At 53.4% G+C, this 27969-nt stretch overlaps 2 protein-coding genes and 1 long non-coding RNA gene across 5 annotated transcripts; 2 read left to right on the forward strand and 1 right to left on the reverse strand.

Annotated features, from left to right (window-relative positions):
* Positions 1-415: 415 nt before the first annotated feature.
* On the reverse strand, positions 416-11300 carry WDR81 (WD repeat domain 81). Of its 3 annotated transcripts, XM_036906183.2 has the most exons (11): positions 7612-11291; positions 7420-7527; positions 6541-6648; positions 6101-6291; positions 5786-5976; positions 5338-5503; positions 5094-5259; positions 3750-4439; positions 2994-3139; positions 2549-2728; positions 416-1478 (listed from the first exon to the last, which is right to left on the reverse strand). In XM_036906183.2, exons 1-11 carry the CDS (start codon positions 11084-11086, stop codon positions 1158-1160), a joined length of 5742 nt encoding a protein of 1913 aa, XP_036762078.2. In that variant the 5' UTR covers positions 11087-11291; the 3' UTR covers positions 416-1157. The 3 variants fall into 3 exon arrangements, with proteins under 3 accessions (XP_036762078.2, XP_036762077.2, XP_057357039.1); XM_036906182.2 differs by having other exon boundaries at positions 7420-11300; XM_057501056.1 differs by lacking the exons at positions 416-1478; positions 2549-2728; positions 2994-3139 and having other exon boundaries at positions 3937-4439; positions 5149-5259; positions 7420-11297.
* A 4755-nt stretch (positions 11301-16055) lies between these two features.
* On the forward strand, positions 16056-21385 carry LOC118922911 (uncharacterized). Its single transcript, XR_008997203.1, has 2 exons — positions 16056-18745; positions 19119-21385. It is a non-coding gene; the product is annotated as an uncharacterized LOC118922911 (long non-coding RNA).
* A 1339-nt stretch (positions 21386-22724) lies between these two features.
* TLCD2 (TLC domain containing 2) lies at positions 22725-27546 on the forward strand. The gene is given in 9 exon segments (XM_036906106.2): positions 22725-23019; positions 23022-23082; positions 23269-23349; positions 23464-23644; positions 24176-24233; positions 24236-24337; positions 24340-24385; positions 24387-24520; positions 24523-27546. Coding segments are annotated over 9 exon segments (1038 nt in total). The 3' UTR covers positions 24603-27546.
* The last annotated feature ends 423 nt before the right edge of the window (positions 27547-27969 follow it).

Consider the following 27969-nt stretch of genomic DNA (forward strand, 5'->3'; position numbering starts at 1 on the left):
CCAGGTTTCCACTGCTAATGTCCTTTCCTTTCCCCCATTCTGAGGGGAGTGAAGGGAAAGCTGCAGGAGCCTATGCAGGGAACCTAGGATAGGATGCCCATCCCCAATCCTGACAAGCCTAGGATCCTGGTTGGCTGCCTTTCAGCCTTAGTCTGGAAGGCAGGGGGTGGGATGAGGAGATAATGAGAGACACAGCCTCTACTGGCATCCTACCTCCTCAGAAGCAATCATTCCTTACCCTCCCCAAGGGTGAGGGTTCCAGAAAACTGGCAATTGCATGAACCAGAAGCCCTATACTGTACCACCTCTACTGCACTAATTTACTCAGGCTTTCCCCTGCCTCCTGCCCTACTCCCTAGGCTGGATGTCAATTTTTCCCCACCCAGACACCACCAACAAGAATAGTCTTACTCAGTTCCATGGCTCTTCCAAAGGATTTATTGGTCATATTTACATCTATTGCAAATAGTGAGGAGGCAGCAGGGGCCCAGCGGACCTCATCTCTGCTCCAGAATGTGAGGACCAGGGATGCCTGGGTCTTGAGCCCAGGGGCTACCTCCTCAGCTCAAGGCACAAACACTGTGGTTAGGGGCAGGCGGACAAGGCATGGAGTCACTCCTGGCAGGCACCAGTTGGCCCAGTCCATCTTCCCTCCCCTGGTCCTGCTCTATTTCTTCCCCTACTGGTTCCATACTGGGCAGGGGCTGGCTGGGTGGACACTTAAATCCCAGCTCAAGGCCCGCAACTCCTGGACCACAGTCAGCCCTCCTTAGAGGCTGGAGCCCAAGCACCATCAGTGTCCTGGACTGGTGTAGCTTCTCTGCCCTTGTGGAGGAGGCACAGAGCGAGGCTGGGGCTGGGGGGCTACTTGGCTGGAGCTTGGCTGTGTAGGATCAGCCTCCCTTCCCCTTCCTGGGCCTTCCCTGTCGCCACCTGGACCTAGAGGGCAGAACTGGGGAGCAGCAACTCCCCAAGCCATGGATGAGATGCCTTCTGGCAGCCTGGACCCCTGCCCCACCCTAGCTGGCAGGCCACGTGGGTAAATGGGGTGTGGGGCCTGAGGCTCACTGGGAGGGACCTGCTGGGGAAACAAGGATGCAGGGATAGATTCCCAGGGGGATGTTTGCCCACCCTTGCCAGTTGGCCCCTGCCCCAGCCTACGCCAGGAGGCGGATGACCCCATTGTCCGAGCCCAGCAGGAGGTGGCGTTTGGTGGGCAGCAAGGCCAGGCTGGTGAGTGTGCCACGGAAGTTCTCGGAGCTGAGTTTGGTGGTGGCCTGCGAGGGTGGCTCAAGCAGGGAACAGACACCAATCTTGTTGGCCACGGTGCCGGTGACCACCTCGCTGCCGTACAGGTCAAAGGTGTGGATCGGGTCGGATGCTGACTTGTAGTGGTGTGTGGGCTTCTGCTCCAGCTCCTTCCAGATGGTCAGGGAGTGGTCAGAGGAGGAGCTGACCAGGATGCTCCCCTCCACCGCCTGCCCAGGGAGATGAGAGCCTCAGCCTGGGCCCTCCTGTGTGCCCACCAAGCTCCTGGGTCCTCCCGTTTCCTCCCACAGTATCTTCCAGGAAGACAGGGTATCCAGAGCGAGGGACAAACTGCCACCCTCCTACCACATTAATGTTAGTTAGTATGAATATCTGAAATGTCCTTAAGCTAGTCATCACTATAATTTGAGTACTTACTATGTCCAAACATTATGTCAGGCATGCTGTATTACCAGGGTTAATCTTCCTAATAACCCTATGACGCAGATGCCGTCATTGTTCCCATTTTCCGGAGAAAAAAAACTTAAGGCTCAGAAAAGTTTAGCAATCATACCAAGGTCACAGAGCCAGTGACATTGCCAGGGTTAACACCCAGGCTGACCCCAGAGCCCTCCCGATGCTTTCTTGGAAAGTCAGAATTTAGAGGCACCTGGAGCCGGGGTCTCCTAGGGCCCTTAATAGAGGTGGGCAGCCTGCCCTCAGCAGTGGCACTGCCTGTCCCCTGGCACCATGTAGGACGGGGAGGGAGTCCCAGTTGTCTGGGGGAAAAAACCCTGGGAATCCCAGCTGCCCTGTTCCTCCCCTCCTGCACCTCCCTAAGCAGATCTGTGAGGTCTGTGATTGAGAATGCGAGAGGGGTGGGGGGATCCCATGTGTGGCCTGTCCCTGCCCCCACCAGGGCAGCCCAGCAGGGGGCATGGACTCTGCTCGGTGGTCTGGGAGCAGTAAACAGCCTCCCAGCTGAGCTTTATTTAACCTGAGCTGGGTCACGGACAGGGCCTGACCCCTGATCCTCCAAGCAAGACAAATATGGACAAGGGTTACTCATTAGAACATCTCCAGGGGGCAGCAAGGGCAGCTCGGCCCTCTGGGTCCCTCCCCCGTGGCCTGCCTGCCGCCGAGGCACCCGCAGTGCACTGGCTCCTGACCTGTGCTGCCCATCAGTTGCCGGGCAGGTGTAAGTGAGAGCAGCTTAGTGTGAGCCTGTCCTGGGTGGACCCCGAGAGGGCCTGGAGCAGGGACTGGGCTGGGCAGTGAGGAAGGGAAGTGGGCCTGTCACCTTGATCTGCAGGATGTCCCCTTCATGGGCCGGCCAGCCACGAAGAACCAGGCCTGTACGGGTATCCAGGAGAACCATGAAGCCCGAGGAGAAGCCAGCCACGACACTACGGCCGCTGGGGCTGACGGCCAGGGAGCGGACAAGCCCAGGGTTCAGCCCACCGCCCAGGCGGAACTCGTGCTGCAGGCAGAGGGAGACAAGCTGAGGGGCTGCCATCCACTCCGTCCTCGGCCCTGCTCACCCCGAGCCCACAGAGCTGGAAGGCCCAAGCCTCGGTCCCCCGTCAGGGGGAGGGCGCCCTTTCATCCTAGGCTGGAGTCCTACCCCCAGTGGTGCTATGGGTGATCTGTCTCCAAAGAGAAGCTATGCCCTGGCCACCTCTCTTAGGGGTCTCCCTTCCTGCTGGGCACCCAGGCCAAGGCTCAGGGAACCGGACGCCCCTGACCTGCAGGCCAGGCTTCCTACAGTCCACAAAGCGCAGGGTTGAGTCAGAGCTGGCCATGGTGACACTGGTGTGGGGGGCAGGCATGACAGCCACAGCAGTCAGGGGCACCCGGCTGTCTGATGGCTCCACCATGCGAATGGTCTTCCCTGGGAAGGAAGGGCACAGTGGATCTGGGGTCCCAGCAGCTGAGTTCCTGACTCCTTCTACATCCCCACCCCGACCCCTGACTGACCCCATTCCTGCCTCCCACATTTAAGAGGATATCAGGAAATGCAAATGATGTTTCTTGACCCTCCCTCCTTCCTGCTTCCATGACCAGGTTCCTGTCCCCAAAGCAACCTCTTCTCTTCACACAGCACCCCAACTGAATGCTACCTCCCTCCATCTACCTCAATGTTACTACATCCCCTCCTCCCTCTTAACCTTATTTCTCCCTAACATGATGCCAAACAATAATTGAGCAGCCATTTGCCAAATACATGCTACATGCTACATGATAGGTCAAACCCCTACATGTATTATCTTCTAAGCCAGTTTTGAGCCCCATTTTACAAGTGGGAAAACTAATACTTCCAGCAGTGAGGTCACTCAGGTCTCCCAGGTTCCAAGCCCTAACAGCTCCTCGGTGTGGCCACACTGGTCACCCTAATCCATATGCCATCACCCTAACCGCCCCATCCTTGGACACCATTCCCGGAGGCCTGGCAGGACACAGGATGGCAGCAAAAGAATTAGGCCTCACCTGGGCCCACTCACCTGTGAAGGGGTCCCAGATGTGCACAGCCCCATCGCAGCTCACCACACACTGCGGGGCCTCGAGCTGGCCCACAAAGAAGACACTTTTGCGGTGCTGGGCATAGATGAGGCGTGGGGCTGTCTCACTGGTGCCATCCCCATAGTTGTAGAGTGGCCAGAGGCGCACGGTGCGGTCCTTGCTGCCACTCAGGAAGAAGTCCTCATTGCTCAGGGGTGCCACACACTTGACAGCCCCCGAGTGGCCCGGGAAACTCTGCAGGCGGATTTGGTGGAAGTGAAAGTGGGCGTCCTGCTGGTTCACACCGATCTCATATTGCCAGTATGCCAGCCAGTTGCCGCTCAGCCCATGGGCACTCCGTGGCAGCTCCCGCTTCAGCGCATTGTCCTCACTCTCACTGAAGAGGTCCCCCCTGCCCAACCCAGAGATGGGGCCCAGCAGGCCGGGGCTCTCATGCTGAGAGTCATCAGGGATCTGGATACGGTTCCCAACCAGGACACTCCCAAAGGTCCCCGAGTGGCCGTCATCCTTGGGGCAGCCTCCACCCTGCGAGTCCCACTCAGGGCGGGTGCTGGGCACGGTGGGCTGCACACTGGCAGGGTTTCGACTGCTTGGGCTGATGCTCTCCAAATACTTGTTGGCCAGCTCCCCAACAAGTTTGTGGTTGGGGATGATTTTTTGGATGATGTCACCTATATGGGAGCAGGAGAGGTCCTAAGATTAGGGAAGAGGGCAGGCAGCTGCCACCACCCACCCAGGGGCTTGGGAACCACAGAAGACAGGGCAGGTACTGGCTGTGCAACTCTGGCCAGGTAACTTAAACTCTGAGCCTCCATTTCTTCCCGTGAAATGTGGGTTCATTCAGTATGTACACATGAGCATCTTCTGCATGTGCTGGGTGCCCTGCTATGCACCAGGCAGAACAGTGAACAAGACAGGTGGTGCTCTTCCTCCCAGAGCTTAGATTTCAGCGGAGGGATGATAAGGTATCTGACCACAGGGCTGTTCATCCTATTCAGGGAGATGACACACAGAATGCTCAGCACAGTGTCCGGCCCATCTGGGAAGCTACATAAACAATGGGCCACATATTCCTCTTAGCTCCAGATGTCAGTACATCAGCCTGACTCCCCTGCCTTCCCCACAGACATACTAGATCAGCTCCTGTGCCTCTCTGCTAGCTAATGCTCAGTCCCTGATTATGTCACATTAGAACTCAGGGGTTGAGGCCAAATCCCTTTGCTCTGACCCAGAAAACTTAAGACCCACTACGGACTCAGGGCAGGGGGAGTGTGCCCCCCGACCCTGAGGGGGAGGCTGTGTGAGGGACTGTGAAGGGGTAGTACCCAACAGGCAGGAGAAAGGCACGTAGATCGTGTATGCCATCTCCAAAGTGAACACCTTCTGCAGCTCATCAAGCAGGGTGGGGTCCACCGGTCGCTGCTGCCCATCGGAGAAGACCACTTCTGGCAGCTGGCCCTCACTGCGGCCCACAGGACCCAGCTTCAGATCCTGCAGGCAGGATTCCCAGGGAGTCAGCCAAGCCCACAGCCCCACTCCAGCCCACCCCAGCCAGGTCGGTCTGCCCACCTGGTGCCGAAGCTCATGCAGCTGAGAGAACACTTGAAAGAAGGTAGCCACGGGCTCACTCAGGTGCTGCTGGACCATCTCCTGTCCAATGCGCAGGCAGATGAGGGCGATAAGGCTGATGGTTTTCACACACAGGACAGTGCGGGCCTGGGCCCCACTTGGGAACCTGGAAACAGAGTTCATGAGCTCCAGCCCCCAATTCTGCAAGACTTGCTTAGAATTTATCAAAAGCTTTAAATGAAAGGAGCTACTAGACCAACTGGTCCAAACCAGATGAGGAAACTGAGGCAGAGAGAGGTGTGGCTCACTCAGGGTTACACAGCTGGGATGAGAAGTGGGACTGCTGACACCCAGTCCAGTGTCACTGAACTGCCCCCAGCTTCCCAGTCCCTCCTGGGTAGCCCCCTCATCCAGGCTGCTCCCCACACAGGGTGGGACAGTGGCCTACCCCGTGACGAGGGAAGTGAGGATGCTGAGCACGGGCAGCAGGACCTCGTGGCTGATCCGGGGCAGGATGTCCATGAGGGTGGTGTCCGAGAGGTACACGATGATCTTCTGGGTCAGAGTCACTGCTGCCAGCAGCCCTGCCTCCTTACGGCTGTTCAGTCGACTGGGGCCTGAGGTGCTACCCGGGGCCACCTAGGGCCACAGAGCAGATGAGGGCCAGGCTGCCCCATGGGCCCCTGGGAGCCCCAGAGATCCAGGGTTGGTCCTTAGGCTCCTCAGCCTCCCAGCCCCCGGGCCTGCCAAACTGGTGACTGACCAGGTAGCTGATGTAGGGCAGGTACTGGTAGGTGAGGACAGGCTCCCCATACAGATGGGCGATGTGGAGGAGGCAGCTGAGCACGGGCCCTGACACTACATCACCCAGTACCGGTCTCTTCTGGTAGATGTTGCCAACACTCAGTGGGGGGCTCTCGCCACTGCTCACTGTGAACTGCTGCCGGGTGGGCCCTGCCAAGGAAGGGCCAGCAGCCTTGAGTAGCTAGCAGAGGGCAGGAGAGAGGTCGGCCTTCCAGGGACTACTCACTCTAGCCTGGGGAGCCATGCCCTACCCAAGGAAGGAGGGGCAAACAGACAGGGTTCAGGACCAGGCTGCGAGGGGGTCTGAGGTGGGAGTGGGAAGGAGGCACTACAGGAGGCTGAAGATGGGCAGAGGGTCTGGGAGGAAGCCCCATCTCCAGCACCAACCACAGGCCTTACCAATGTAACAAGATGTCAGCAGGCGGAGCAGGTTCCGGGCAACATGGCGAGAGGCCACTGTGGGGCCAAGCTTGGCAGCCAGCCAGCGGACCATCTTGCAGGCTGTGTCTGCAGGGTGGGGCAGTCCCTGAGCTCATCAGATAACGACGGCTTGCCACCCACCCCACCCACATCACCCCACCTGGCCAACTCTGGCTGCAACCCTGCCAAGGAGCCCAGCCTTCAGCAGGCCGCACCACACCACCAGCCTCCATTTAGCAGTGGCAGACACGGCCAGTGGGACTCTGGCTTTGGAGCTCAGACTCATCTCCTCGGGCACAACTTGTATGATGGTTGTCCTTTCAGCAAATCTTCCCTAAATGAGGCATGATCAGGCCCTGGCTACCTCCCGCTCTGGCCTCTGCTCCCTCTTCTTCCCTCCATTCTGCCTAACCATGCTGGCCTTTCATTGATTCTCTAATGGAACACGACAGCCTCAGAGCCTTGCACAGGCTGTTCCCTCTGCCTGAAATACTCTTCCCACTATAGACCCTGCCATTTTTGCCTTGTTACCTCCTACTCTGAACCTCAACTGGCCCTACTTTCAAGGAATTCTTCTCTGACCCATAAAGAGTAGATCTAAGGTCCTTGTATTATATTATGTTATATTCCCTCACAGCACTAAGTTAGTGTTCTTTAGAGCACCAACATAACTTGTGCTGATGCAAGATTATCTACAACGGGGCATCTCCTCTACAAGAGGGGAGCTCCAGGAAGGCCAGCCCATATCTGCACTGCATGTAGATCTCCTCGATCCACTGCCTGGTGCACAGCAGGCGCTCAGCAAATGTTGAATGGAAACCTGATGACTGACCAACACCTCCAGGCCTGAGAACTCACCAAGAAGGATCTTCTGTTCTTTGCCCTCTGACTGCTCGGTTAGCAGCTCCTCCTCTTCCTCCCCGTCTGCCCCACTGCCACTGGCCACAACTGTATCCATGGACAGCACTGTTTCGGAGAGAGCGAGCTCAGATGCCCCAGTGACCTCCTCTTGCTCCCCCTCCACCACCTCCTCCTCCTCCAACACCTCACAGCCTTCTTCCTCTTCCTCCTCTGAGCCTTCGCTTTGCTTCAAGTCGCTGCTGTCGCCTGACTTGAGGCTGCTCTTGTCCACAGGGACACCCCCCTCGTCTGCAGTTCGTTCGTCGCCCAGGGAGGTCTCGCTGGTGCTGCTCTTGTCACTCAGCCGGCCCAGGCTCACAGCCTCAGCCTCCTGAGGTTGTGGGGACTCTGCCACATAGAGCCCGGCTTGGAAGTCCTCTGTCTCAGGCAGGTCAGCCTGGTCGTGGAAGCTGACGCCAGATGTGTAGTCTGGGAGCCCCAGGTCTGAGGACGCAGCAGGCTCCCCATCCATCTGAATCTCCTCCCCAAAGGCACAGGGGCTGGGCCTGGCTCCTGGGAGCTCATTTTCCTCATCCTCGGCAGCCCCCACCAGGCCCTTGCTTTCCTCCTGGGAGGCCTCCACCCCAGCCAGCACCTGCAGGACGTGGGGTAGCAGGTGGACTAGAAAGGCCTGCAGGCCCAGCCGCACCATCAGCTGGGCCACAAAGCAGTCAGTGTACAAGTAGAAGCGGCCGTGCAGCTGGCAGGGGCTCTCGTACGCACCGATGAGAGGCTTCAGTAGGTACTTATTAGCATTTTTGGGGCCCAGTGCCTTGGCAACAGGTTCAAACAGGTACCAGGCCGTGTACACGGCCGTGTGCTCCTCAGACATGAGTGACAGCACAAAGGGCAGCAGGATCTCCAGGCCCTCGGGGGTGATGTCACTCAGCACCGCACCCAGTTGCTGCCACAGAGCAAAGACCAGCTCCCGCCCCTGGGCCTCATCCTCCACACGCCTCGCCTGGTACAGGAGGATGAACCTGTGTAGCGCTGGGAAGTATGGAGGAAAGGGAACCACAGAGCTGAAGGGGCTGAGGAGCTGGGCTGGGCAGGGTGGGGGTAATCCCCGGGAGATGGGCCTGTACTCAAATAGCGGGTCCAGCTTGCCCCTCCCCACTACCACAGGGCCTTCAGTTCCACTCAGCTGCAGGAGTGTGTCCAGCACGGGCTGCAGAGACACAGGGACCTCCTTGGGGTGGCGTGTGCAGAGCCCATGAACAGCCTCAAAGCGTACCCATAAAGGTGCATCAGGCTGCAGTGTTCGGACCCTGGTGGCAAACACCATCTCAGCCAATAGGACCCCCAGTGCTTGCATGTCCCGCTGGAACAAGTCCCACAGCTGCACAGGGGGTTGGACCTGCGGTTGCTCAGGAACCTCCAACTGGCTCCCCAGGCCTTTGCTCAGGAAGTTGCCTAGTTTTTCCAGCTCTTCCAGAGCCTGCACAGAATTGAAACCCTCAGGAAGAAGAATCTTCCCTTCCTCACCCTCCCCAGGATCTGCCCCAGCTACTTTGTTCCTGCGGCCTGGTCGAGAGGCTGAGGCTACTGAGAAAGGCAGGAGGGCTGGGGGGACTTGGCTGGAGGAGGAAGAGGAGCCCAGCTGGTCACCTGCTTTCCCTGGGAGGGAGATGGAATCCAGAGCTTCTGTGGCCTGCTCCAAGTCATCTTCCCCTGCCACAGGCCTGTCCCTGGCCCAGCCAGCCTCACAAGGAGTAGCTTCCAAAACCAGCCTGCCCACCCCATTTGTAAGCGGTCCTGAGAAGTCCTCCAGGCCTGTGCTTTCCTGGATAGTCTGGAACAACAGCCTGGGGATGAGTGGAGGCTCAGGGCCGAGGGCAGGGGCCCCAGCCAAACGCTGGGGGTGCGGCTGATCAAAGAGTTGCACCACACCATAGCTGGTCAAGTGAGTGTGGGCGTCCACCAGGTGCAGACACACGTTCTTCTCCTTCACAGCCTCCTTGCCCTGGAGTTTGTAGCCAAAGGTGAGGTCGATCCAGTGGTGCAGGTCCTGGGACACCTCACAGCTCTCCAGCAGTGCCCGGTGGGCAGCCACAAACTCATGGCTGGAGCCACACCAGGCCGGCACATCCAGGTCAGGCATGTCAGGGTGGATGGAGCTGAAGATGGAGGGATCGGTATAGAACTCAGGGATGCACTCATCGGGTGTCCAGTTCTGCATGCGCTCCATGCTGGCAGGGTACTCATGGGGCTCCCACTGTGCTCGCACATGTCCACAGAGCACTGACCGCGGTGTACGCCGAGCCTTGTACACATAGTATGTGATGTCGGAGAGCACGTCTGAGATGTGGTGAGGAACATGAGGTGGCTCCCCACCACCTGCACCACCTGCTACAAATGCCTGCCGCGTCATCTCATACGTGAAGTCCAGCTGCTTATCCCCCTTGTTGAGGCGGAACTTGGACTTACGCAGGTCTCGAAAGCGGCCGTGGGGTATGGTGAAGTCCACCACCCAGGGCAGCACTGGGTGGTAGTTGGGATCCCCCTGCCGCCGACCTGCTAGCCGATTCAGCTGCATGAGGTAGTAGAAGTTGCTGATGCGACCATGGACCCAGTCTAACACAAGACCCCTAAGTTCCTCTTGGCAAGTGGGACACCCAGGTCCCCCTCCTCCCTCCCCTCCAGACTCAAGGTCTGCCCCATCCCTTGCTACAGGGGTCCCTTTTTTCTCATCCTCCTCAGGCCTCTCATAAGCACTCAGGTCCAGCCGGAGCTCACTGCAAAGCTTCTCATCCACAGCAATGTGATGCAAAGACAGGGCCCCACAAGACAGTCCCTGGCGGTGACAGGCATCCATGGCCTTCAGCACGCGGAAGAGAATGAAGAGCACCTTGGCTTGGCTGTTGGTCAGCTTGGCAGGGCTGAAGGTGACCACATCGTGCAGGGAGAACTGCACATAAGGGTGCACCACGTACAGCATCTCAGGCGACTCCAGCAGGGCCTCAGCTTGCAGAAGACTGGGACAGGACAGGCTGCCCCTAGGGGGACAGGAACTATCTCTTGCATATAACGGGCTTTGGGTGGCTTCACCCACTGGCAGAAAAGGGCAACCATAGACTCTCTGCAGACCCTGTCGAACTGAGTCCAGGGCAGGGGTAGCTGAGGGGGCAGGGCTATGACTATAGGGCTGCCCGTAAGTTTGATATGCGTGGCACCACAGGTTGTGATAATTCCGGTTGGCCACGTCCTGCATGAAGCGAGTGAGGGTTTCAGGGCTGCAGGACCCCTCCTCAAGGGGCAGGCTGCCGCCCAGCGGGTAGGACAGCCTCCGTTTCCGCAGCCCGTGCACCTCCACGCGCATCCAGCCTGGGGGCAGCCTCTGCACGGAGCGTTGCAGGAGAGTCCTGACTTCCGCTTCGCTCAGCCCCTCTGCCCGAGGGCAGGGTCCCAAAGGCAGCCGGCGTTCGCGAAGGCTGGTCAGCCAGCGCGCGGGCACTAGGGCCACCACGTGGCTGCCCCCCGGGGCCGGAGCCAGCTGCCGGGCATCGATGTTCAGGTCTCTCTCCACGCTTTGGAGCAGCTCCTCCATGTCGGGGCTTGGGGGCGGGGTCCAGTCCTTGGCCCCAGAGTTAAGACCGACTTCCTGCTCCCTGCTCCCCAGGGCCATCCCCTTTTGGCCGCCTGGGGCCAGCGCAAGGCTGAGCCCGGCCAAGGCCTCCTAGAGACAGCTTCCGGGGTGCCGGGAAGGGAGGGACGAGGGCCGGGGCTGGCGGGGAGGCGGCGGGAGTGGGCCGGGGACAGGGGAGGGGACAGCGCTCTTACCCCTCCGCAGGGTCCTACGCTCCGGGAGCGGCGGGCTCCGGTGAGCCCCGGGTCAGCTGATGTGGCTCATGTGATCCGCCCGGCACGGAAACAACCGCACGTGGCTCAAAGAGGCCTGCCGGCCCCGCCTCCCGCCTTTGCTGCCATCCCGCAGACCTCCGCGGCCTCCTTCCCAGCGCTCCGCCCCGGCCCGGTGGCGGCTTGGCCTTCTCCCGGTACAAGGCAGAAGATGCCGAGCGGCCCACGAGATTTCCCCTCCCCTCTCTGCCCTATAGTCATAGCCCTGCCCCCTCAGCTGTCCCTGCCCTGGACTCAGTGCGACAGGTTCAGCAGAGTTATGGTTGCCCCTTTCTGCACGCTCCAGAACGGGGATTTAGGGAGGCTTTTCCCAGAGATCCCAATCCTTTGCAGGCTGATCCCCACCCCTTGTTTTTACAGATAAAAAACCCCAGGCAGAGCTGCTGGGACGTTTGACGTTAAGTCCCTTTTGTGCCTCCATGCTGCCTTCCAAAAACAGGAGCTTTTAATTCTCCACAACATTTAGCCCTTATAGTACTCCGTGAGGTAGGGAGAACAGTTAATTATTGTTTTTATTTTGCAATTAACCAAGAGCCGCCAAAGAGGCTTGTCCAAGTATCAGAATGGAGAGCTATAGCTGGTGCCCAGACTTCCTGCTCTGGAGTGCGCCCCGCTGAAAGCCCTCTTAGGGTTTTTTGGGTTTTGGGGTTTTTTTCATCTGGGCAGTATGAGGGAGATAAGTGGCCTAGGCCAGAAGCCTGGAGTTCTTGGGAGGAAAAGTTTCCCCAAGACTTCCTGTTGAAGATCTGCCTCTGAGGTGCCTCAGAGCCTGCTTGCTGTTGGTCAGAGCCTTGCAGATGCCACTGTGGCTGGGGGGAGAGTGCAGCACAGGATAAGGAAGTCAGCGGAAACCAGAGCAATGGCACCAAACCTACATGACTCCTTCAAGGGGTCTCAGTTTTGACTCATTTGCAGGACAGATAGGCCATTGTCTGCAGTGAAATTGCTGGCTCTGTTTTTTTGAGTCTCACTTCTAGACGGAGAATTTACCTTCTGTAGGAGTTTGCTGTAGAGGTGTGAGGGTTGTATAAAAGATGTAAGAAAAACTGAAGGCCGAGTTAGAGAAGAGAAAGGAGTGGGTCTCAGCCATAATGGGATTCCACCTGTATCCTCTTTTTTTTTTTTTTTTTGAGAGGGCATCTCTCATATTTATTGATCATATGGTTGTTAACAACAATAAAATTCTGTATAGGGGACTCAATGCACAATCATTAATCAACCCCAAGCTTAATTCTCAGCAGTCTCCAATCTTCTGATGCATAACAAACAAGTTCTTACATAGTGAATAAGTTCTTACATGGTGAACAGTGCAAGGGCAGTCATCACAGAAACTTTCGGTTTTGATCACACATCATGAACTATAAACAATCAGGTCAAATATGATTATTCGTTTGATTTTTATACTTGATTTATATGTGAATCCCACATTTCTCCCTTATTATTATTTTTAATAAAATGCTGAAGTGGCAGGTAGATGCAAGATAAAGGTAGAAAACATAGTTTAGTGCTGTAAGAGAGGAAATGTAGATGATCAGGTGTGTGCCTATAGACTAAGTATTAATCCAAGCTAGACAAGGGCAACAAAACATCCACAGATGCAGAAGATTTCTCTCAAAACAGGGGGGGTGAGGTTCTAAGCCTCACCTCTGTTGATCCCCAATTTCTCACCTGATGGCTCCCCTTGCGACTGTGCCTGTCTTAGGTTGTTCCTCCCTTGAGGAATCTTACCCATCTCTGGCTAACCAGTGATCTTCTGGGGCCATACAGGGAAATGTAAAGTTGGTGAGAGAGAAGCAATATTGTTTGAAAAGGTTAGCTTTTTACTTTTTTGCACATTTATGCCCTGTGTGTATCCTCTTTCTTGAAGAGACAGCTAGAGCCCCAATGTGGTTGGTCACATGACCTTGGACAGCCACTGCCTATGGAGCACTGATTAAAAGCCAGGCACCGTGCTAGGCACTTTGCATACCTTATTTTGTTTAATCCTCACCACAGCACTTTTAAGAAGAGATGTCTACACCCATTTTAGGATGAGGAAGCTGACTACCTTAGGTAACTTGCCCAAGGTCACATAGCTAAGAAGTGGTTAGAGTCAGGAGTCAAATGCAGGCCTATCTCACTCTAAAATTAATGTCTTGTGTACTCCTTGGCCACCCACTCTGTTTTTTTCAACAAGGAGATTAGGTGTCCCTTGACAATCTCACATTTCCAACTTTGGTCTGAGTGCCTGAGACCTGAAAACAGGTTTTGATGGTCAGGAAGTAGTGCTGCTTCTTAGTAACAATAAAATTGGCCTACCTGGTTTTTCTCTTGTCTGTTTACCTAGTCTGAATAGACACTACTTTTTCTTTCTGCAAGTCTGTGTGTGCCCTGCCCTCTAGTGGTATTAGCTTGCAATGCAACAATGACCTTGAGTTACTAATCTTAACTCTTAGAATTCTTCCCTTGAATGGGGACGTCCTTACAATGGTGGGCACTAGCGCATTAATATTTCTGGGGAAATGACACCTTCCCCAGTCTGACTCCTAAAACAGTGGTTTCCAAACTTTATGATGTACTTCTGATTCATAGTCTAGGGTGAGACCCAGGAATGTGACTTTTTAGATTCCCCATGTAATACTGATGCAGGCAATTTGCAGGCCACAATCCTGAGATACAATGCTCTGTAATAACTCTATTCTCAAACTCTCCCTGAATCTCAACCCAAGCACCCTTGAGCTTTGGGGAATATGGGACCAAATTAGCCACTCCCCTTTGCCAGCCATAATATTGAGTTTCCTGGAGGTCATGGCTTGGATTGTCAGGGAAGGAGGCTGCAGCTGCCCCAGCCTCCATGTTGAGTGAGGTTAGCTCTTGCTGATCTGGCAGGGAGAAAGTGAAAGAAGCTAATGTTTAGTGTACCAACTGTGGGCCAATGGGCCAGGTACTGTGCTAGGTATTTTTAAACATAATCCTTTTATAACCCCTACAATAAACATGAATTTATTATTCATTCTATGTCGTAGATGGGGAAATTGAGGCTCAGAGATGCTAACTATTTTCAAGTTCACAACTGGTAAGAACTGAAATTTGAATCCAAGTTTGTCTAAGTCAGCAGCTCTAAACTGAAGGTAAGTTTAGCCACACCAGGGGACTTCTGGTAATGTCTGGAGACACTTCTGAATGTCATAACTGGGAGCAGGGGTGCTGCTAATGACATCTAGTGGGCCAAGGATGCTGCTGAACATGCTACTATGTACAGGACAAGCCCCTACTACAAGAAATTACCCAGCCCCAAATGTCAATGGTGCTAAGTTTGAGAAACCCTGGACTCAATGCCTGTGCTCTTGCCCTGTAGGGTGTGAAGGTAAGGGGTTGGAGAGTCAGCAGAACAAAATGCAGAAAAGCCTACCCTAAAGGGCCTTGGGTGGGAGGGGGATGGGACTTCTATGCTGAGGTTAATGGAGAATCGGGACAGCTGGTGAGATTTCTTTCTTCCAGAGTTGGCCAAAGCCCTGCTCAGTTTCTCCCAACCTTGCCAAGTTAGTCCTGGGACTTCACATAAAATTTGTCCTGGAGTGACCCTGACTTCCAGCTCACGGTTGTGGCAAAATATCTTCCTGGGTCTTCCTGCAGGACTTCCCAGCCAAAGCCCCTGGTTCCTGGGGCCAAAATATTCCACTTAGAGTCCCTGGGAAGCTCCACATCGGCACCATTGTTCTGGAGGGTGAGAGTGTAAAAACTGGAGCAGCCAAGGGCCAGATGGCATCTAAGAACAGTTTTAAGTGCTGTGAAAGGGCAAAGCCAGTAGGATCACTTTAGCAAGCTCCTGTCTGGGGAGGAATAGGGAATATAGAGCAGGGTGTAGGGACAACTGGCCTGGGAAGCAGGGTTCTAACCCCAGAGGCTTGTTTTGCATAGCCATTCTTCTCCTTTAGGCTTGGTACGCAGCTCCTTAGGACCTTTCCCAGTGCCAATTCCTGGAGCTCCCACACACCCAGCCAGTCACCATCATGGGCCTCCCAATACTGGCCTCCCAGGGAGGCAGGGTCTAAGCTGACTGTGCTGACAGGAAATACCTCTCGTTCCAAGCTCAGAACCTCTGGAGAACTAACCAGCAGATTAGGAGAGAGGAAGAGGGGGAGGAGGAGGGAGACAGTCTTGGTGTGAGAGGGAAGAGGAAAGAACATACAACCAAAGTCCCTCATATTTGAGGATCCATCTCCTTCCTCCCCTCTCCACCGGTGGCAAGTGTGTTAGGGGAGAAACAAGGCGATGCAGTAGAGCAGGCCAGGAGGAAGATGTGGTAACAGCTGATTCGTTCCCTGAGGTCACACTTTCCAACAATCAGCTGTTACTGGGGTGGAAGGCAGGAAGTGTCTTAAAGGCACAATGTTCTGAACACAGGCTCAGAATTCTGTAGCTGCTAGAAACCATAGCAGTCATTTGGTGAAGTCCTCAATTCGGTTGGTAACACGGAAAAGTCGAGGACACTTGTCCAAACGTTCCTCTTTGGCGGTTGGGGTGGGGATGGGGCTCTGCTGAGTTGGGGTGGGTCCCAGATTTGTCCCTTTAAATAAGTGGTTCAGCAGCTTTTGCCAAGTCATTGGGTTCTTCACAGATTTTGCCCACCCCCACCCCCCAGGCTCTGATTGGTCCCTGGGGAAAGAGCAGCCTCTTCATTGGCCTACACCTTTGAAATCTCTTCCCTAAGTAGGCTTGGGTCAGTAAAAAGCTTTTGGAAGGCGGGACAGAATTGGGGTAGTAGGCGGAGGATAGAGTGGCTGACCAGATGCACCTTGGCACGTCCCATCCTCTAGTTTCTGACCACAAGCCTTTCTTCTGCCCTCAGGTGAGGACTGTGCTATGAATCCTTCGTTAAGAAGCTGCTGCTTTGAGAGGCTCTTGTCTCTCTGCGACTAGGACGAGACATCTATAAGTCTCCTGGTTAGGAAGGGCCCTCCCAAGAGGGGTGGACTAGATCTCAACAGTGAAAGCTGGGGCTAGGGGAGGGTAGTCCACTCTCTCCCCAAAGCCCTCAAGATTCCTCATTTAATGCAAGAGTCGGCTGCCCTTGGAGCTGAGTTCCACCCACTCCTGTTGCTTCGTCTGCTACACCTTTCCTTAGAGAGCTGTGGCCTCCTGTAGAGGTCAGCAAGTCCGTTTGGGAGTTGTCTAGAAGAAGTACTCATGGCTCCGAAAAGGAGGGGCCGTAGCCCTTTAAGGACTTCGCCGGGATGAATTCAGAGATGAGTTTAAAAATGCCAACTCACAGAGCGCGCTGGATTCTGGGAACGGGGTGTCAGATCGAGAACTACATTGACCAGTGTGCACTGCAAACACGCGCCTTCACTTCCCTCTGCTCTTTAGGACTCTGGTTTGACGTAGTTCTCTTCAAAGCGAGCAGTCTAGGCTGAGGGCTGAGCCACACCCTTTCACCTATTGGCCAACTCGTGAGTTGGTGGGCGTGGCTTAGTGCAATTCCTCCAGGCAAAGCGAGGGGCCTCCTTGCCAATCAGAGCTAAGGCGGCCGGAGAGGCGGGACCAAGGCGAAGGGCTAGCGCCCCCGAGTGGGTGTGGTCACGCTGCCCAGCAGTGGGAGGTGATTGGCCTTGGGCGGTGCAATCGCCTCTTGTGCGTCACGACGCCGCCAGCTGATCGGAGACTGGAGCCGGTGTGTGCTGGGCGCTGGGAAGAGATAGCGCCGCCGGCCGTGGGGAACGGACGCACTGGTTTGCTCCCCTATCCTCAGCACCCCCCCTCGCCCCCCCAGCACCAGGTGGGTGTGAGCTGGGATCCCGGCCTCACAGGAGGGAACCATGCTAAAAGGGTAATGGGGGAAAGTAGGGTCCTGGCGGCCACACCCTGCCTTTCCGGGGGAGAGAAGAGGGGGCGGCGAGGGCACCCGCGCTCGGGGGAGAGGGGCCTGGATTAGCTGGAGTAGAGTATCAGGAGGTTTAAAGAGACTCCAGGACAGAGTCGTGTTGGAAGGTTTTGCGGAGTAGTCGGGAAGACGACGAGGAACTGGAGGTCTGGGGGCGGCTAACCTCTGAGCCTTCTGGTAGGAGGATACGGGAACCAGACTCTCACCTTGTACCTTGGAGGATTTGGACCGGTAGGCTAGCGGGGAGGTGCTTTGCCTTTACCGACACTCACTAAATCAGGGCCAGTTAAACGCCCTGGCAGAGAAGGGGTCTCTGGGCGGGCCGGCCCCTCCTCTCCTTCCCTCCAGGGAATGTTATGTAAGGGGGGAGGAGGAAGGAGTAGGGGGCGGCGGTGCGGGGGCTTTATGCAACCCAAAGGTTATGGTTTCACCGCGGTTAGTGGGGGGAGCGGGCAGGAGGAGGACCTGGAAACTCTACCCCCACACCGCCCAGTCTAACTGGCTGTCTTGGGCCAAGAGAAGGTCACCTCTGCACCTCCCCCAAGCCTGTCCGGTTGTGGGGCCCCTAGTCCAGGCCTGGCCCTGACCGCCTGGGAAGCCGGCTCGCTGGGTGGGGCGCCTGGGTTAGTCATCACTGGGCTCCCTCTCTCCCCACCTCTCGGCCAACTCTTGGCCCCTCCCTGTAGCCTCTGGCTAGGCTATAGCCCCCACCTCCCTTTGGCCCTAGTTACAGCCTCCAACTCTTTTGGCCTGTCATCTTGGCTGTCACACTGGGCTGGGGGTTGTCAGGGTGCCAAAGGGTTGATGGAGCAGCTGGTCAGAGGGTCAGTGCCCTGGGCCCACCCCGCCCTGCAGCCAAGGGCACCTGCTTGGCACAGACTCTCGGCAGCCGCTGAGTCCTTTGGGCTGAATGGAGCCCAGCTCAGGATTAGGAAGAAGTTAAACTGGTCACCTGGGGGAAGAAAGATACCATAAAGTTTTGCCTCACAAGAGGGTTTTGTTATTTGAAACCCTCCCACCGCCACCATAATCTTATTTTGTGAGTAGAGAAGTCTCAAGGCAGGACCGCCTTGGACCCTCAGTTAATGGGCCCTGCCCCTGGACTAATTGTCAGCACAGACCGTCCCTCCCTAGATCAGGGCCCTGGAGCCTGCCACGCCCCCAGCCCCCTCCCTGGGCCTTGCTGCGGCCCGGCTTTTCCTGCTGATTCATGCGTTGGAACTGTGGGGGCGGGGCTTGGAACTTGGAACAAAGTTCAGACATGGAGGGGCCGGCAGACAGCCTGGAATTCATACCAGATGTACCCGGAATGCGCAAACGGAATGCCTGGCATTTGAGAGTCCTGGGGAAGCTGCCCATCCACCCTGCCATACCTCCCTCCCATTCAGCCTTTGGTACCCTGTCCTCTCCTCTCAGTCCCAGGAACCTCTACTGACCTTCCAAACTCTAGACCTCCTCCCTTCCTCACTCTTCCCCAGATGTAGACCCCTAAAACTCTTCTTCTAGCTGAAATCCCTGGAAACAAGTTGGGCTGAGCACTGAACTCACATTTCTGGACCTGAGGTACAACTTCTCACCTAATATCCCTGGGTGACTGAATGGGTGTGTGCAGGTTCTAGGTTCTGCTCTCTCTGAATGCTGAGGAGGCTAGGGTCCTCTGTGGGTAGCTGGGGTGGGGTGGAGGAGGGGGCGGAGTGAGAGCAGGCTTTGGTTTCTACAGCCTTCAGTTCTGGGAAAAGGAGCAAGGAAGTATGCTTAGAACTGCCTCTTGATTCTCACTGAAGTTAACAGCTCCTGCAGGCCCAGGTCAAAGCCAAGAATTCTTCATTAGAAGGTTGAGCATTTGCTGGGACTGGACTTTAGTGGCCAGTGAGACAGTGTTCCTATGACATTGCCTTGCTCAGATCTTTCCCATTTTTCTTCCCTTACCCTTTAGGAGCCTGTACCTCCCACTTCCTCACCTGGCTGAGCCGCAGTAGTTCTTCAGTGGCAAGCTTTATGTCCTGACCCAGCTAAAGCTGCCAGTTGAAGAACTGTTGCCCTCTGCCCCTGGCTTCAAGGAGGAGGAGGAGGAAGAGGAGAGGAGCTGCTTTCCCCCTCATCTGGAAGGTGACAGAACTGGGGTTGGGAAAGTCTGGAGTGACAGGGGGAGTAATGATACTTTTTGGGGAAATCAGCTCTGTTCAGTTGGAGAGCCTGCTCCCAGAGAGGCCCAGCAATAGAGAGAACAATTCTAGATTAAAGACCCTGACTAAATGAAGGGATAGATGGTTCTGACTACCCAAGCAAGGTTAGTTGGTCTTTATGTGGTAATAGGAAGAAGTGGAGCACAGAAAACTCTGTCTACCCCTTTACCCAGATAATCATTGTTGACCCTCCTTCCTTGTCCCTCATTCTTTCCTACTGGCCTTTCCAGCTGAGGTCCAAAGATTTTCCTGATAAGATTCCTCCTCAGGAAAAATGTAGTACTGAACCTAGTTGTTGCCCCCATGCTCTTACCTTTCCCTGAATTTCCTTAGACTGGCCCAGACTCTAGAGTCAGAGATAGTCACCTATATGTGGAATCCTGAGACCTGTTGTCTCAGCTTCTCCACCTGTGAGATGGGTAATCACACAGTTGAGTATGCATCAGGGAATTAGAAGCCCACTTGTGCAGACTCTGAGCCCGGGCTCTCCTCCCACTGTGGTGGGAACAAAACAGCTTTACACATAAGCTATTGTCCTCCCCCATCCCTGACCATAACCCCAGCAACTGGAGAGGGGGGTGGTTGGAGGGAGGGGCTGGGATTAGACCAATGCCAGGGGCTAGTAGGAACTCAGTCCCTACATTGACTTCCCACCATGCAAAGATGGCCCCAGGCCTCCCCTGCCACCCAGTGCAGGACTGCAGCCTCTGATGGGCTTCCAGCTGCTGCTGCTCTGTTGCTTCCCTCACTTTGCTTTCTAGGATAATGTGTGAGACAGCTCAGGCCTGTGCAGGCAGGAAATTCTCCCCTCCAGCAACCAGGAGAGGTGGATTGCTGGATGTGATTCCCTTTGGGGCATCAGGCACTGTAAGCCTGCCACCCCCACTGTTCTGTTTTGGAGTAGGAGGTGTGCAGGGAGCTGGGTCCTATTCTCCATTTATGAGAAACAGATATAGAGGAGAGTATATAGAGAGCTGGCTTATGTTGGGACTGTGTGGTAGAGCAGGTGGATAGACCGAATCCACTTACAGGCTGCAACAAAGATCACTCTGTCCTTGGACATTGTTTCCATCCTTTCTTCCCCTCATTTCACTGGCCAGTGTCTCACTCCAGCCCTGGGTTTGTGGCTCTGCCATCCTTACCTATCATGGAGCAGAGATGAGGAACAGCCTGGGAACACAGAGGCAGGCAGAAGACCAGTGAAGGAGCAGGCCCAGAGAGCACAGAGATTCCCTATCTGGGCATTCTGCATAGAGGGCCCATAGAGGCCAGGAGCGTCAGAGGATGATGGAGGACAGCCAGCTGTCATCAAGGATAAGCTTCCAGCCATCTACTATATTCACCATTTCTCTCCAGTCTTTCTGCCTCCATCAGAGAGAGGCTTCATTCTCCTACTTCCATCTCTCCCCTACCCTGTAATTTTTATAAAAGCAGCTTCAAGGAGCAAGAGCCAGCTGTGAAAGGACATACACAGGAAATTCATAAATGAAATTCAAATGGATAAAATCATGGAAAATGTGCTTCATTAGTAATTGAAGAAAGACAAATATACCTGGAAGCATTTACCCTTAGCAAAACTATAACAGGAAAAAAATAAGACCCAATATTGGCAAAGGAGTACTAAAATAACACTCCTATACATTACATGTGTGGGTACGAATTGGTACAGCTTTCCTGGATGTCAGTTTGGTAATAGGTGTCAAACACTCTAAAAGTTTCTGTGGCCTAAAAGTTTCTTTGTCTACTTTGGGGGGTATAACCTAAGAAAATAAGGATTTAGTTCTAAGATGTTCATCCCAGCATTGCAATAGAGAAAAACAGGAAGCAACTGTCTGATTGGGAATTTGTTTCTTTTCTACTGTAATGACAATTTGCAATAGGGGATTGCTTAAGTAAATTACTGTATGTCCATCCAGATGGTGGGATATTGTGTAGCCATTAAAAGTCGTGTAGAGGAACATTTTGACTCAAAAGCAAAATACTTTTTGAATATTAAAAAGGTTATAAAAATGGCATATATTATGTGATCTCAGTTTTGTTTTTTTTAATATGGGTGTATACTTGTGTACATAAAACATAAAAAAGACTGAGGATATACTCCAAAATGTTGAAATAGTGGTTATCTTTGGATGGTGGGATACAGTAATTATAATTTTCCTCTTCGGTTTGTCTGTAATTTCCAAATATTCTATATTAATTGTGTATGGTTTTCATATAATAAAATGTAAAAGAATCAGTGTAATTAAAAACAAAACAAAACTTGGATAGCTAGGCATGGAAGAATGAAAGGATGCCCCTAGCCCCTTGGAGAACTTAGTGGGGTTTTGGTGGAGAAAGGGGACTCTTCAGATGTTTGCAGGAGCACAATTGGTTTATGACCTCATTCTTATGGAGTAGCTGGAGTCAACCCTCTCCCTGTACAAGAAACAGCTCCCTGAATTTCTGGCTGTCAGCCAGCTAAAGAGGTGTGGAGGAAAACAGTAAAAACCTGTCGTCACTCTTAAGGAGATGGAGGAAGATTTTCCTCTCCAGGCTGAAAGGTTCTAGAATACTAACAGGTCCTGCTGCTGAAAGCACTGACTGGTCTTTGTTTTTTGATTCTTCCCCAACCTTGAGGTGACCCTGTGTGACCTCTCCTTGCCTCCTCAGATTGGAAGAGATACTTTCCTATTCACTTAACGGGTGCCGAGCCCTGGGGAAGGGGTGCTGGCCGAAGTTCAGAGCTGTACCCTTTTGCCTTCCCTTCCTAAGAGTAGGGCTCCTCTGCAGGGCTCCCAAAAAAGGTTTGGGGAGGAGTCTCCAGTGATCGCTTCTCCAAAATGGGAGCTGCTATTCCGTTTGAGTGGTGCTATGTAAGGGGGCAGAACTGGAACAGTATAGTTGCTGGGATGTGTTAAGAATCTGGAAACCGCGCGAAGTAGAATGGGGTGGCTCCATTCCCCAGAAAGTGAAATACACCTTCCCCACCACTGAGACGGGGGCTGGTGCTGGGCAGTGCGGTGGCGAGGTTCAAGCAAGTGGGAGCGAATATGTGCTGGTTTCTTAAGGGCTGCGAGAGCGGTGGTGGAGGGGTGACCTGCAAGTAAGAGGTTTAGAGTAGGGAAAAGAGGTGAAAGTTAATGGGGCGGAGCCTCTGGGAATGTCAATTGAGATTAGTGACCTATTACGGAGCTCCGAGGGGTTTGGGACACCGGGAGGTTGGGGAGTCTCCGATCTAGATCCCGGAAGTCTGTTTCACTGCTCGGTCCCTGGAAGCCCCGAGCCCACCATCCCCGACTAGGGCGGGACGCGATCTGGTTGCCGTGGTTCCAGGGGCGGAGGCTCTACGGCTACTCCAATCACCGCCCAGCCCAGGGATGGGGGCGTGGACGAGCCCGGTAAAAGTTACAGAAGATTCCAAAGGCGGGGCGGGTGGGGAGCCCTGGGGAGCCCAGGGACTCCATCAGAGTTCACAGTACTCGCAGTGGGTGTTGGGTGCGCCTGGGCCGAGAGCGCTGGGGCGCACGGGGACTGATCCGGACCTAGCGCGACCACCAGGCCATGGCGCCCTCGGGCTCCTCGTGATAGGCACCTCCTTCGCCGCCTTCCGGGGGCTCCACTGGGGGCCGCAGCTGCTGCCCACGCCGCATGCTGCTCGGGACCGTTCCAACTGGCGTACATCTGTGTCTCCCTGCTGCACAGCCTGCTCACGAGGGCCGGAGCGCTCGCTGCTCGGTGGCGAGACTTAGAGGTTCGCAAGGCACCGGGGTGAGGGTGGAGGCTAGGCTGAGATTAGAAGACACAGCGGGTTCCTTTAGAATTTATGCCAGACCTTGTGAGTCTGCGGCTGGGTTCGGGTGTGCACAGTGGGAGATTGGGGTCCGGGGTCTGCATCGCTCCATGGACCACCATCTCCTACAGGTTGTCGCTATACCCTCAGATGGCCGCGGACCCTGTTCATGGCCGCCCGCCCTGGGTCCTGGTGATGGTGGCTGTAGCAGGGTGAGTCTCCAGGGAACGCTGAACCCGTTGTGGGGGAGCAACCTTCCCACGGTAATTCCAGGTCCCCTTCCTCCTCTCTGGCAGGGGTTAAATGTTTCTGGCAGCTTTACTGAGGGAAACTAAAGAACTGGGCGAAGGAAAGGATGGGCATTCCTCTCTAGGGGCAGCAGTTTGGAGGAAGCCTGCCCCACCCTCTCCACACTTGCTCACAGGTTATCTTCTGGCAGATGGAGCTGACATGCTGTAGAACCAGACCTTGGGCCAAGCCTGGGAGCTTCTCGGTCACCATTTGGTGGTGAGACTCAGGAGAGGCAAGACAGGAAGGGTGACATACTAAGCCTGGGGTCCCTAATCTCTCGTGAGCTTTCTGTCTATGATTTACTGAATCTCTGATGCTGTTGGCCAGCTTGATCCTCCCAAGCTTGGGCTGAATTTCGGGGAGGGGATTGAATTCCACAGCTGGGAGTCTGAGGACTGCTTAAGGAACTTGGAATCCACAGGTGTCCAGTTGATTGCAGAAACATTGAATATGGAGCTTTTCTGAGAAGGAGGAGTACCAACATAGGGAAAGGGGATGAAAGCCCAGAAATGGAAGTTACAGGGTAACTGCAGATGCTGCAGCCCTAGGAGAGACAGCCTCAGGGCCAGGGCTGCTCCCACCCTATGGAGGGGTTGTTTTAAGGCCACTGAGGTCCCCACTATAAGAGTAAGCATAAAGGTTGGTGTTCTGGGGGTGCTACAAAATGCTTGGTAGCCCCTCGCCTAAGCACTGGGATATTGGGACAAGATGGCAGGTCATGGAAGGTTCTCTGACCTCTGAGCCCAGTTCCCAGTAGCAAGCTCCCTTAGCACCTACATTCTGTCCAGCTACGACATGGACTTCTCTGTGTATCTCTGCTCCTGAAACTGAACTCTGCCTGCCTGCACCTACAGAAATAACTGCTGCTTTCTCACCAGGCCCCACTCTTGGCCTTCAGTGTGGCCAGCTGGCAACCCTGGCACTTTTCTCCCTGGTGCCTCTAGGGTGGATGAGTATGTGTTGATCTGGCAGATCACTAGGCACCTCTTGCCCTGGTCATCCTTGGTGGAACTGGGCTTGTCGCTGTGGATGCCATGAGCATCACTCTGTGTGTCTGCATTTTGGTCAGAGGTCCTCTGGTCTCAGCCCCATCTACCCATCCCTAGGCACAAGGACATGTTGTGATGGTGTCACCTGGGATGATTCCACCTTCAGCCTAAAAGTAAAAGGCTAGAGAGACTTAGGCTCCTCTTCTGCCAGTCCTGGGGGAGGTAAGAACAGGAGAAGATGATGGTGGTCTTCAATGCATAGTCCCCCTTTGGGTTAAGGACTGGGCTGGATTTTCAGTATCTCATTTCCTCTTCCAGCTAACTCACCTCACTTGCCCATTCCTAGGATCCGAGAAATGCGGATGCTCTTGAATGGGTGGGAACCTGGGCCATGTTCACTGAATTTCATCATCAGATGACCACCTTTTCCACTAACTCAAGAGGTACAGCCAGTGCTACCAGAAGGGGGTGACAGGAGGCCTGAAGCTAGACGAAACTGCCAATGGGAACAGAAAGCCTTTACGTTAGCACAGGGACAGGTATAAAGTCCTACTAGGATCAGACAGGTGTGGTACGGAGGGGGTGAGGTTAGAGGGAAGAGAGGCAGTGGGAGGAGGGCACAGCAGGTACTCTCCGTAGCCAGGAGAACATAATAGTTGCCAAGAGACAGAAGAACCTGACAATTGCTGATACCTCTAGTTCTCAAGATCACGCCATTTGTTTGTACTTAACCCTAGTCCTACTGTGTCCAGTATCTGCATTTTTAATTTGTTTAGTATCTTCTAACCTTTTCGAAGAAAATGTAGATTCCTAGAGGAATGAGCATGGGGCTAGGTCCGTCTTTTTAGGACAGACTGAAGACCAGAGCCGTGGCAGGAATTCAAACACCCATTTTGGGTGCCCAGTGCAGGGTCTTCCGAGGTCCAGGGCTTTCATGGAAGAATGAGAGCAGAGGCAGAAGCAGATGAGGGAAGGCTTCCACTTGGCTGCAGAGGGATTAAGGAATATCTGACCATCTTCTGGGATTAATTCACAATCTCTTTCTCCCCTGCCACTTCTGCTGTTGTTTTTTTTTTTTTCCTATTGTATAAGGAGCCCTCCTTTTTTCAGGCAGAACATCCAGGTTATAGGAAGTTTAGAAGAGATTAAGTTGCTATTCTACTAAACATTGGACAGAAAGAGATAACCTTAATCATCCACAGAAAAGATACATGAGCAAAAGCAAGAGACAGGAAGATTAAAACAAAAAATTGCGCCAAAAAGCTGAGCTAGAGAAAGATAGAGGGGACAATCAAGATGGACATATGTAGACTGAGGGACAGATAGAGAGAGAAGGATTCGTTGCAGAGAAGAGACAGAGGCAAAGAGAGATGGAGAGCAAGATAGAGAATCCTTGGCAGCAACATCAAGAAAGACTCATAGATGCTGAGAGGAACCAAAACCGTAGAACTGGTAAAATGGTCATAAACAAAGAGGACAAGAAAAATAGAAATAAAGGCTGATAGGAAGGGACCCTAAGGCTGGAAGGCCTAGATAGTCTAGACAGTGAAATAATGAGTGACAAGGAGGAACAACGAGACTGGGAGACACAGGGGCAAGAGAGGCAGACAGATAAGCAGTGAAAAGAGAGGCAGAAAGGGAGACAAGGGGGAGATTGGTCAGGGGAGCTGAGAAGCAGAACAGAAGGTGGAGGAGGCAGTCAATGGAAAGATTCATTGACAGAAAAAGAAAGCAGGAAGTATGTTGAGTTGGAAACAGGCAGAATGACAAAAGACAAACAGCTACAGTGTGACCCACAGAGAGACTGACAGGAACTGATAGGCAGAAACTGGTAGGAAGATGAGGAGCAGTCAGGGTCAGGGATGTGCACTGAGATAGAATAGGCAGAGGCCTGAGGAGAATCACAGGAAGGGTGGGGGAGACACAAAAAGATTAAACATCCAAAGGAAGGAACAAGGAAAAGGAGGAAACACAGAGATGGAGAAAAAAGAATCGAGACAGGGGAAGAAAGAGAGGGACTGTGAGAGCTCACCATTATAGAGTTGTTAAAACCCAGGCACAAAAGGGAATAACAAACAGAGCCAGGAGAAACCGTGACAGAAGTAAACACAGGCAGAAAATATGAACAGAGGCTTTACATGTAATCAGAATAAAACCGGAGAGGCAAAGGTATGGAAGTTGCGATAGAAAAATAGTAGAATTCTGTCAGTTTGTCCTTAATAGAAGTTGTATCTTCAAAACTCAATTTGCCATCTTAACTGAACACCTTGATTAACAAAAACATTGTCTTGAGTTTTCAATGAAAAAGAAATGTGGCAAACCCATGGGGGAATCTGTTCTCTAAAGTGTTGACGTCAATACCGATTGACTCGAAGCCCTGCACCTTTCCTTTTGCCACTCTCATAAATGCGTGGTCCGAGTGATCCTGGTAATACTTGATAGTATCTTTGAGAGGTGCCCAGGAACCTGACCATTAGGGAAGTAAGATTGTTCCTGTGGGTCAAGTAGTAAAACCTGTCCATGAAGGGTGAGGTGAGCTACTTGTGGGGATAGGACATGAGTGAACGTCTGAAGAGTTTTGGATCACGTGCCAATTTCCATCACGGTGGCCCAGTGAAACTGCAGGAAGGCAGGACTAGATTGTGACTGTAACTGATTAAATGGTTATCTCATCAACTAGGTCAGTTACAGATGGTGTGGACCAAATATAGATGAAGAAAATCAGAGAGGCATGGCCAAATAGAACCTTAGAAAGAGGCTCAGAAAACGCAGAGGTGGGCAGATGCTACCTTAGGTACAGTGAGTTTGGTCACGGTGACGGCAGCCTGTTCAGACCTCGCCATTGCCCAGTTACTGATTCCATACCTACTGAGCTATTGGCTAATAAACTGTCTTCTGGAACAGGGGAAGGACTTTCCTGGCTGGGGGATGCTGATATTTTAAGGTCTCAGAACACTATCCTGATCATAAATAAATTGCTCTGCAAATAATCGCATCAGTGTTTTGTACGTGTGGTTACTCTGAGTCTCTTTTCTTGGCTGCAGTGGTGGCCCAGTTTACAATGTAATGCTGGATTGTGGAAGCTTTGCTATGGGAAGGTCTCCTGTTGGTGCCACCTTTTTGACCTACAAAAGCCTTAAAGTGTTCTAAGATCCTCTACTATCAACAAGCAAATGCAATTTATTCAGTAGAATGGGCTTAGAGCAAGAGAATGGATTCAGAGAATTTGGAGTGATTCTCAGTGCCAAGAGTTGAAACCAAAAGAATCTTGTAGCCAAATTAATTTTGACTTAACAAAAATAATGAAACAAACCTCTATAACCTGAGTGTTCAAGTCTTTATCATATATATAATCTGGATTTGTCAGGGTGAAAATTAGAAGCCCTCACTCTGCAAGAGATGACTTAGAGATGTTAAGCTTTAAAGAACTTCTCCTATATTGAAATGAAATGTTTGTTTATAACTATTAACTTAAAGTCATAGCATCCCAGGCTGAACATTTGTGTGCTCCTACCACGTCAGGCATCTTTTATCGATCTCATTTAGTCCCAC

This window comes from Manis pentadactyla, chromosome 4 (genome assembly GCF_030020395.1).
Source record: "Manis pentadactyla isolate mManPen7 chromosome 4, mManPen7.hap1, whole genome shotgun sequence".
Classification (NCBI taxonomy): Eukaryota; Metazoa; Chordata; class Mammalia; order Pholidota; family Manidae; genus Manis; species Manis pentadactyla.

Coding starts and splice junctions, on each gene's coding strand:
- WDR81 (XM_036906182.2), bottom strand. CDS start 11,086: ATGGCCCTGGGGAGCAGGGAGCAGGAAGTCGGTCTTAACTCTGGGGCC. Junction 6,649..7,419: donor AGAACAGAAGATCCTTCTTG/GTGAGTTCTCAG, acceptor CCCACCCTGCAG/ACACAGCCTGCAAGATGGTC. Junction 5,977..6,100: donor TGCCCTACATCAGCTACCTG/GTCAGTCACCAG, acceptor CTGTGGCCCTAG/GTGGCCCCGGGTAGCACCTC.